Here is an 11,393-nt window from a genome sequence, read left to right as displayed (position 1 = left end):
TATTCGAATTAAGTCACTAAGGCCAGCCCACATTCAGGGGGGAGGGCCCATCTGGACCACTTGATGAGAATTGTGCCAAAGGATTTGCAGGTACTACATACAGTAAGTGCTAATTAGATGCCTGTTTAACCATTAAACATTTTGCAAAGGGCTCAGAAGAAAAAAACAGAGAATGAGAGTGGTACAGCCTTAAAAGGTCTGACTAGAACTCAATAATAATGCTGAGAAGCCAATTAACCTGTAAAATATGCTACCTATGGCTGTTTGTTTTACAAGAACTTGCTTTTACAGTCTCCTTGTAGGATAAACTTGGGTTGTTTAGTCTATGAAGATAAAGTAGATCAGTGCTTCTATTTTCATGTGCTTGAGAATTTCCTCAGGGATTTTGTTAAAATGCAGATTCTGGTTCCGTGGGTCTAAGGGGTGGGGCCTGACATTCTGCATTTCTATGCAAGCTCCCGGGTGATGAGAGCTCCACGGACCACACGGGATCAGCAAACTAGGAGGGAGTAAGGGTGACTGTGCGGCTCCTGCGGTCCACGGTCCCTCCCTTCCCTGGGAGAGGCCCTAACAGCCAGGGGTATGCTCACAGGACCCTTGACAGGATCCTTGACACTGGCAAGGTTAGCCTGCTCTTCCGCAAGACTTTTAGAATAGAAATAAAGGAAGACACTAATACTCCTCTCTCTTCATGGCGAAGTACAGGACACACGGCTCCGGTGTTACCAGCCATGTGAGAAAGCCGGGCTCCAGGAGAAATGCAGAGGATCCGGGTGCCATTCCAGTCCCCGGTGAGGCTCAGGCCAGATCCCCTCCTCAATTATGTAAGATCTTCTACTGTCCCCCTGTTAAATTCCCTTCTCAGTCTAAATTTGTTCCAGTTGGGTTCCTATCACTCGAAACTTACAAAGTCCTAACTAACATGGGGTGGGGGGGGTGGGGGGGGCAGGTGTCTCCTGGGAATGCAGTACCTGCTGTGATGGAGGAACAATGGAAAACTTCAGACTGGATTAGTATCCAGACATCTGGGGCCTGGGCTGAGGAGAGCCTGTCCATTAACTCACGCTAAAGGTGTGTTTCTAACAAAATGGACAGACCACAGAGGGAGTTAAACACATTAAAAAACTAAGGCTTGGGGAAGAGAAGGGAACCGGAGAGTCTAGGAGCACCACGGCTGATGTTCTTTAGAGTGACCCCTGGGCCAGAGTGGAGGTCAAGACAGGAGCTAGATAGAGTCCTGCCCAGCAAAGAACAAAAGGGTGAAAATTTCCTGTGTTAGACACTGTATGATGTGCTTTACATTTATGACCTTATTCAATGACCCCTAGGAAAGTGTCCTACATTGCTCCTGCCAGCTGTCACTGAAATTCTAGCAGTTGGCAGCTGGCACTTCTAGCCAGAAAAGGTCAGATCTTGAGAACATGAGACACATCACATGAGCCTCACCCGGGAGACCCTATGACTGGGTATTCCGTGGGCAAATCTGGAAGTCCTCTGAAGTCTCCGAGGCTGCAAGCAGCCTGGATGAAACAGTAAGCACCTTTTTATGACAGTTACCACTTTTCTATGTTTGAAGTACGTGGATTTTTCATAACCAGTGTCTTCTTGGTCTACACCTCCAACTGCATCAATCCCATCCATATCCAAGGGTCCACACAGTTAAAATAAACCAAATGTTTTATAGCACATTTCCAAAATATTTTTGCATAGACTGAGAGAAAACAACCGGGTACTGCCCAGGTGTACTGTCCATGAATTGCAAGCCTTTCATATTTACACAGCAAGTGCAAGTGCAGATAGGGCAGGCAACAGGATGGCGATACTGGAGAACATTTCCTTTGGGGTACATGCCCCCGAGTACAAGATGTGACAAGAAGGTCATGAAGCTGATTTCATTAAGCCAAAATGGACGCTGATCTCATTATTTTATAGCCATACCTTGTGGTATGTTTATAAAATATTTCTTTCACAAGTTAAAACAGAAACTGCTACAGATGGTTTTAATTCTGGTAAAAATCAATGGAAAAAGTTCTATGTTAATGCAACATTTGTTGTAGAGATTTCCAGAAACACGCGAGTCAAAATTTCAAATTATGATTCCCACAGTAACTGTAACTCTGCTATACAACATACATAATGGAAGGAATGTTATCAACATATACCATAGTAGAAAATACTCAGTAAGCAGAAACAAGCTGAGTTATGCTTGTTGTGGGAATCATCACTTTCAACTAGCTGAGGATATATAAAAATTGAAACCATAAATGCATGCATTATTTTATGTATTTAATTCCAATTTTTCTTGATCCAACTTAATCAGCTTTGCATCCAAACTACATTTCCCTTTCATAAACTGCAAATGAATGTCTTTCATAATTTCAAAATCCACATCATTTGGTTTCTTTTTCTCCTGCGGGCTGCCTTTGCTGAACAGCCTCATTATATCCTGTCCCTCCCCGAAAAGGTCAGGCCATGTCTGCCAGGACCCATTTATCTATTTTCCTTGTCTCCCTGAAGGACACCCTGGCAAGGGGCGAAGAAGAAGACCGAAGAGAACAAGACCCACAGTAAGTAGCTTACACAGGTGAGTGCGTGCACCAGGAAGAGGGACGGCGGCGGCGTTAACTTCTCCATTGGCGGCTTCCTAGGCCAAAATAAGGAGAATAGCACCGCCATATATTTACAATTTCCAGAGTGTTTCGTCGTAACATTATCTCATCTGATCCTCACAACAACACTGAGAAAGACAAAAAAGAAAACCTCTTAACCGTGTTCAGCTCTTTGTGACTCCAGAATATATTTAAGGATGCGCTTTTATGGAATAACTTAAAGTCTGGACTATTTAATTGCACTTACAATATTACCCACTTACCACATGCAGAGGATTTACTTATTATTGAAAGCAGAATATACTTTATGCAAAAAAGATTATGGTTACGAGCTGAACATTTAGCATAGTTTAAGCTTTCTGCTTTAACTGTATTCTGAAAATTCAATAATGGAACAGAAAGAGAAATAACTGCCCTTTGAAACCCTGCCTGGGCAAAATTAATCCTGTATATTACATCCAGTATTACTTTTCCCAGTTTGGTTTTAACTAAGAAGGGCACCTTCTGCAGCCTCTGAAGAGGAAGCCTTTTACTTTCCAGCAGTCTTTACCATCAGGGTACGTTTCATTACATTCAAGCTAAATTACTTTGGCTCAAGATCAATCATATTTCCTTCTGACGCTAAGTAGCTCCGCCCCACCACGGTGTCCCTGACCTTGTGGCAGTGTCTGCAGCGTGCTATGGTCAACCTTTTCTTGTCTCTTAGTGCTGCTATGATCTGGCTAGTCAGGAGTAAGTTTGCTTTTCCCCCTTTCTGTGTACAAAAGAATCCCTCTCCATTTTTCAGATAAAATACCTGAATTTCTCTAGCACACCAATAAGATCAATTAAAATGAAGATTAATAGCTGCCAAAAAGCCTTAACATCATTTGTTCTAACCTGAGAGATAGCAGTTAATCCTTTGCCTGTGAAAAGCATGACCATTTTGCATGCAATTAAAGAGTAATATTTTAAGTGTTAAAAGGCAAACAAGTCCTCAGGAATACTAATTTTAGGAGGTTTTATTGTGGAGGAAGAGTTGTCTTCTTTATGTTGTCTATAATTATAAATCAGATCTTTGTAATGAATAAAGATTTATTAACACATAAGTTCTTGGAACAAAACCAGATAAGATATAAAAAGGTATCCTGTGGGACACACTTAACTTGCATGCTTTTCCCCCTTGTGTGCAAAAAAATAATATCTGGGGCTGGTGGCAAAACACAATCTCAATACTATTTCCAGTTATGAGAAAGAAAGGAACATGGGTGATAAGATAAAAAACATCAGTGATGAAGATAGAAGCTCTTGCACCGTCTCAGAGACCAGAAGGGTCTTTTCTGCCTTATGTGGTGCATCAGTCAAACATGAAGGCAGGAGCATAAGCATGTAATTTCCATACAGTCCATCCACTCTACGGATTATCTCAGAAATACAGATCCAGGCAGTATATAAACCAACCAGGTTTACCCTAAACAGAATGAAACAATATTTTTCTTTTTCTTTTTTTTAAGATTCTATTTATTCATTCACGAGAGACACAGAGGCAGACACAGGCAGAGGGAGAAGCAGGCTCCATGCAGGGAGCCCGACATGGGACTCGATCCTGTGTCTCCAGGATCAGGCCCCAGGCTGAAGGTGGCGCTAAACTGCTGAGCCACCTGGGCTGCCCTGAAACAATATCTTTTTAGATATGGAAACTGAAGAGGACATAATCAATTCATGATCACAGAATGCTTAGAAATGAAAAATGACAGTTTGTTTCTCTTGAGCAGTCAGTAACATGAAATTTTCAAAGGCCTTACATTTTCCAGATAAACTGACAGCAGGTAAGGTCCCAAAGACTATCAGTACCGTAAGTTAAGGAACCAATTCTTTCATATTTAGTTATTATTAAAGCTGCATAATTCCATGAATGGCTGACGGTAAAATATTAACACATTAAAGATCAAACCAAAGGAAGATTCTGAGAACAAGGTAAGTAGGTCCAACAACAGAAGAGTGTTAAATAACTTACTGTACATTCATAAAATGGATACTGTGCAACCGTTGACAATGTGTTCTGAAAAATGTCCAAGGAGAGGGAAAGGGTTGATAACATATCGTAAAATGAAAAGCAAAGTTACAGAATGAAATATTCTATATGATCTCTATTTGGGGAAAAAATATAGAAAAAAAGACTAGGAGAACACACACAAAAACACTGAAAGAAGTTACCTCGGCTAGTGAGCATTTAATGTGTTCACGTTTTTTTTCTTTTCTGAATGGAAAGAAGTTAAGATGGGGGGAAATTTTTATTTTCAAAAATAGCCATTAAATATACACTGATCTTTGTTCCATCTTTTTAATAACACACACAACAAAAAATAAGTATAATCAGTGCCACTTAGCATTTGCATTAACAATTATTTTTCTTTAAGTTATAATAACTTTAAGTTATATTGAGTTCACTCAAATTTGGTTTCCTATACTTTGTGCCCAATTCAACAAGAACAATGTATTTTTTTAAAAAGTATAATGACATTAAATTTTATCCAAGGTAGTAGTCTTCCATGTAGTCTTCTTCACACATCACGTCTAGAAAATGAACTTCATATGCTTGATTCCGTACGTTTTGAAGAAAACCATTATAATGAGTGCCCACAATCCCAGAATAAAACCCCCAGGAGGATGCCAGTCTTTCAGTTTTGGTTTCTGCAAAACAAAGAGGACACGGTAAAGTGAACAATGGATCAGATACTGATGGAACACAGAAATTTCAGTCTATATTTGACGGGGAAGTAATTTAGCCAAATTAAACGTATTAGGATAGCAACAATGACAAAAAAACTTCTAACTGGGTAATATTTCAATGTGGTTCTTACAAAAATCAGTTTCAGATGCCGTTTTGTTCCTTCAAAGAGGCTTCCCTGCCTATCCAGCCAACCGATCACTCTCTTCACCCGAGCGATTCAGTAACCTAACAATCCTTCTTGCTTTGAATTTATATATTCATTAGTTTGTTGGTTTTGTCTGTCTCTCCTATTAAACTGTAGCTCCATGAGGGTCGGAGGACCCACCTCCTAGCATCCACCTGCCACAGTGCCTGGCACACACGAGACAAATATATATATATATATATATATATATATAAACTCATGAAGTCAGTGGGAAAACAAATGCACTCAATTCCATTTGTTCTAATATTCAACAAATAATTGCTTGGGCGCCCAGACCTTTGGTCATATTAAGCCCTTGAGACAGTATGTTCCTTACTCCATTCTCCCTATTTAAAACTCACAAATTGAAATGCCAACTCATCCAGAATTTCTGACCTGATATATTCTTTTCTTTGAATGTATAGCTCCTTCTACTCTTACATCTCTCTTTTAATATAATTATCTATGTCATTTATCTCCCTGCAAGCTTCCAGAGGGCAAAGTCTGGCTGAGTCCATTTTACATCCCCTTGTCTACTCCCTACCCCTCAACACCCAGCCAAGTGTCTTGTATATTTCTTTGTCCAGCGAGGAAAGACAGACCAGTCCTCTCCATTTAGTTGTCATTGCAACAGCTACATTATGTCCCTGAAATTGGAGGTCGATGACTATGATCTTTTTATGAGTTGGACTCATAAAAACTCATAAACTGCTGGCCAATATTGTAAGGATAGTTATGAGAATCATATTTTTTTTAAAGATTCATTTATTGAGAGAGAGAAAGAGTGGGGGTGGCGGGGGGGGGGGCAGAGAGAGAGAGAGAGAGAGAGAAATCCAAACAGACTGAGGAGAGTACAGAGCCCTACATGGAGCTCCATCCCACAACCCCAAGATTACGACCCAAGCTGAACCCATGAGCTGGTGGGCTTCACTGATTGTGCCACCCAGGCACCCCTAAAATCATACTTTGGAGTAGAATAAAGTGAGGAGGAACTGTAATCTGAAATTTGCTTTAGTCACATGTAAACTAGCCAAGAAAGGTTCATAAGTCTCTTAAAGGGATCTGTATCTTATACTTTGGTTTTCCATACATAACCAGGATACCTAATGTTCTTCTTTTTCTTTTTTAAGATTTTATTTATTTATTCGTGAGAGACACACAGAGAGAGGCAGAGACACAGGCAGAGGGAGAAGCAGGCTCCCTGCAGGGAGCCCGATGTGGGACTTGATCCCAGGACCCCGGGGATCACACTCACACGAGGAGATGAGCCACCAAGGCTTCCCCCTGATCTTAATCCTAAACTTATCACATTACAAAGGGAAAGGAGGCAGGCAGGGAGGAAGCGAGGCAGGCAGGCAAGCTTAAATATTAAACAAATCAAGTCAAATCAACCAGAATTCATCAGTAAGGGCCATGCTAGTAATACCCTGCCACATTTCTGTAGTTACTTAATGTTTATTATCTATGCTGTAAAATATCTGATGGTTGCCGAATGTACACAACATTATAATAAACCCACTAAAAGAATTCAAAAGCATATTTTGATACAATGGAATTCAATTTTTCTTTTAATTTTATAAATGAAGACGTTACCTATGGAAATGCCTGGTTTTCAATTAGGTGATCCTTCTGCAACTTCTTGCTTCTCTTCTGAAGTTCTCCTCTCTTAGCTTCAGTGATACTCTCCCCAGGTTTTTCCTCCACTTCTCTAACTATTCCTTTTCAGTCTTCTTTGCTCCTTACATGCTAGGGTTGTCTAGAGCTCTGCCCTCAGATATGGACTCTCTCCCTTTATATAATCTCTCTGGGTGACACCTGTAACCTGGTTTTGACCTCTGTCAGCCAGTTTAGGATTCCCAAATCTTTATCACTAACATGGAACTCTATACTAATCCCTAGGATTATGTACAATTAACAGACATCTCTATTGGATATTCTAAAGGATCACAAACTTTACTAGAGCCAAGAGCAAATTCATTCCTGAGTCCTCCACCTGATTCTGTTCTTTCTTTTCTGTTTTCCATCTCTCCATCCACATGAGGGCCATCTTCATGTTGCCCAAGTGATAAAGATGGAAGTCATTCTTAGCTCCTTCATCTCTCAGACCTTCCCAATTCCATGGGTTACTAATTCTTACAGGTTTTTCTCCCCCATCATGCCTGTCCTTTCTAAGTTTTCTCCTGCCTTTGCCACTACTCTAGTTCCAGCTCTTATCATTTCTTGTCAGGATTACTGAAATAGTGTCCTAACTAGTTTCTCTTCTTCCAAGATGCCCTCTCTTTTCCATCTGTCAATCATATTGCTGCTAGACATATTTCCCTAAAATACAAATATATATTTGTATAATGTGTGTATATATATGTATATAAGCCTCATATGTATGAACGTAGGTATTGTTGGGTTTTAAGCACACATTACTTTTGTAATTTAAAAAACTAAATAAATAATTAAAAAATGAGGGCTCGGTGTGGTATGGTTCAAAGAGCATGGGACTTAGAATCAGCTGCTTTGGGTCCCATGTTTAGTTTTAACACTTAAAGCCCATGTTACCTGTCAAGCCACCTTGCCATGCTGAATTTCTCAATCTATAAAATGGGCATAGTAACATAAACCTCCTGGGAATGAAATGAAGGCACAACTCTAGCAATGATGTGTTTGTTAAAAAAGTAGTCTATAAACTACCTGTTCCTACCTAGAGAAGTGATGATATGAAATGCAAAGTACTTTTTAGGTAACTTTCTTTTGTGTTTGTTATTTTAATTTGTATACATATCAATTCAAAATTAACTTGTCAACCTAATAGGAAAGAAGTCCACCTTACCATTTTCATCTGGATGATAATATTGGAGTTTTAATCAACTACATAATATGGACACAACTGACGATACTGTTTACAGTGGTTACATGCCACTCTCACTCTAAGTCTATTCTCACCTCCTTCCAGAAATCTCCTCAAACACCAAAAATATTATAATCCAATTCTTCCTCATGTTATCTTTTTTTTTTTTTTAGACCACCTCATCCTTTGTTATGAGGCCTATTTACCCCCCCTTTTTTAATTTTTAATTTTATTTATTTATTCATGAGAGACAGAGAGAGAGAGAGAGGCAGAGACACAGGCAGGGGGAGAAGCAGGCTCCATGCAGGGAGCCCGATGTGGGACTTGATCCCGGGTCTCCAGGATCATGCCCTGGGCCGAAGGCAGGCGCTAAACCGCTGAGCCACCAAGGCATCCCACCTTCATGTTACCTTCTATTCAAAACTCTACAATGGCTGTGATCATATATGAAATGATGATGATGACGCAGTTGTTTCCCTCTAGTATCTTACAAGATGGTAAGTCCAGTGGCATTTCAGATGGCAGAGCTTTTGGAAGTCTCAATGTTCTTTGTGAAACACTATGAAAAATCTTTGTTCCAGTACAAAATCTAGATTAATATAAAGCATAGTTCTATTAAAGATAGGTAAGGTAAATATCACAAGCATGTGACAATGAAAGGCAAGTGACTGAACTATCCATGATTGACTACTGTTTGTTTTTTGTCATGTTTATTTTCTATTAGTCAAACAAGTTGTAATCCATGCCAAAGGGTTGAAAAAGCAAAATCAAAAATTACTTTTCCATAAACAGGGAAAAGATTATCATTCTTATTAGTGAAAGCACACCTTTATACAATAGTTTGCAGATGTTCCTTGGAAATTCAGTTTAAGAATACTAACCTTAACAAGGAGATTCACATTTTCCCCAATAACCAGGAGTCTCGGTTTATATGGTATTTAAACACACACACACACACACACAGAGGTTAATTTTTAAAATTTCAAATAAATGTTGTCAAAATCTGGCCTTAAAAAACAGGCTATAATATATAATACAGATCATTGTTCCATAAACCAATTTAATGAATTTCAGTGCTAAAAGATTTAAAGTGAAAAAAATAAAATAAAATAAAATAAAAGATTTCAAGTGATGTGAACCTTCAGAGTTTAAAAATACTGTAACTTTCAGGTAGTACTTAAACCAGCTCATGCTTTAAAAACAAAAAAGGTGAACATAATTTAAGCTCTCTGATTCATTAGAGATTACTGAAATAATAATCAAGTACTTAATAGCAATCTTAGTTCTGCAGCTCTAGAAACTCTAGTTACTTTCCAATGAGATGGATTCCTTGAGATCACAGTTGTATCATTAGATCTGAAACTTAGAACAGTTGTCAGAAAGAAGATAACTTTGGGATCCCTGGGTGGCTCAGCTGTTGAGCACCTGCCTTTGGCCCAGGGTGTGTTCCTAGAGTTCCGGGATCAAGTCCCAAGTCGGGCTCCCTGCATGGAGCCTGCTTCTCCCTCTGCCTATGTCTCTGCCTCTCTCACTCTGTGTCTCTCATGAATGAATGAATAAATAAAATCTTTAAAAAAAAAAAAAAAGAAAGAAAGAAGATAACTACATCTTCTTTGGAAGTCACTATTATTTCTTCCAAGATTGGTCCTGGCAGCTATTTTAATCTATTATTCCAAAGACTGGCTCAGAGAATTCTGGAGGCACTGCTTCCTGGTCCTTCAATGAGATGTGTCCCATATTTAGACTACTAATGCCCAGGAAAGGACCAGTGAGAAGAGCAAAGTGCTAGAGCTTTGAATGTAATAATGGAGGACTAAGAAATGTATGTAATCACTCCAAAATTATAATGGAATTTTGTATTTACTTAACATTATAACACTGTACAGGCTAACAAAAGCAGCAAATCTCAGCTTTCAAAATGGCTATTTGCAGTTGCCATATTTTACTGTATATTCATTATGTATTTCTGATTAACAAAAAATGGCAAATGAATTATTAATTAAATACAACTTGGACTCTTAGCTTAACATGCCATTTAAGTAGAATCATCCACTGCAGCCTTGCCCATCTTTTCAGGAGAATACATATAAAGGCATGGAAAGACAAGAGTACATCCTACTAAAATGAATTTAACCTCTGGATGAGAAACCTCAGATAATTTACTATCTGAAAGTCCTACACATCAGGTTTATGAACAAATTAACAGTGGGAAAGTTTTCTGATTAGTCCACACAATGCAAAGGATTGCCTTGCTCTATGAAACACAATAATTCTATCAACTGAGAAAAAGACTTTAGCTCTCTTCCTTTTTCTGCCTGCTGTTAAAGAGAAATAGGATTTACAAGAGTAGAAGGGTAGCTTTATGAGGTAGCCCAAGTAGTGTAACTCATTCCTATCCCCTCAATGGCAAATTGAGGCAAATCCCCTCTTTGTCCATTTAAACACAATTCCCAGTAAAGAAAAAGTCAGAAGGTAGAGAGGCACTGACCATGGTTTACTGCATCTAAGAAGTTTCAATATCTACCTGAAAAGCTCTGAAGAGAAGGAAAAACAGGAAAAACCCTTTTAGTAGTGCATTTTAAGAAATAGGTTTTTCCATACACTTTATCCTTTTAAAATGCCCCCAAACCAGGCATAGGTAGCACAGGAGCAGATGATCCTGGTTTAGTTTAGCAAAACCACATTTGATGACTGCCTGCCAATCATGGGAAATGTCTAACAAATTATTTTTCAGATGCAGATCTAAGAAGGCATTCAAACCTAAGTAGATCGTGAGAAGCATCCTCACAGTCTGTTGGCACATACCAATAGCGTTCTAAGAAAAAGGAAAAAACACGATGAGGTCTATGCGTAAAAACACTCCCACACATGAGAAAGAAATATCCTGAAGACGCAGAGAACATATCTCGGAATAAGATTTAATAAGGAACCAAAAAATAATTTTAGAAAAATTTTATTTGGCATTGACTTAAATGAAGATGCATAAGAAATCAAAAATTAAAGAATGGTACAAAGTGAAAAATTATACAAGGACAACAGGCTGAGATA

The 11,393-nt window shown here is 38.9% G+C and overlaps 1 protein-coding gene across 1 annotated transcript in view; it reads right to left on the bottom strand.

The window, feature by feature from the left end:
• Positions 1 to 4,079: 4,079 nt before the first annotated feature.
• PIGK (phosphatidylinositol glycan anchor biosynthesis class K) overlaps positions 4,080 to 11,393 on the bottom strand; it is a 110,336-nt gene continuing 103,022 nt past the window's right edge. The window contains exon 11 of the mRNA XM_026004729.2: positions 4,080 to 5,282. Coding sequence (XP_025860514.1) covers positions 5,166 to 5,282 — 117 coding nt within the window. The 3' untranslated portion in view covers positions 4,080 to 5,165. The remainder of the gene's footprint in view (positions 5,283 to 11,393) is intronic.

The sequence above is a fragment of the Vulpes vulpes genome, chromosome 3 (genome assembly GCF_048418805.1).
Source record: "Vulpes vulpes isolate BD-2025 chromosome 3, VulVul3, whole genome shotgun sequence".
Classification (NCBI taxonomy): domain Eukaryota; kingdom Metazoa; phylum Chordata; class Mammalia; order Carnivora; family Canidae; genus Vulpes; species Vulpes vulpes.
This window is presented reverse-complemented; position numbering and strand designations above follow the sequence as displayed.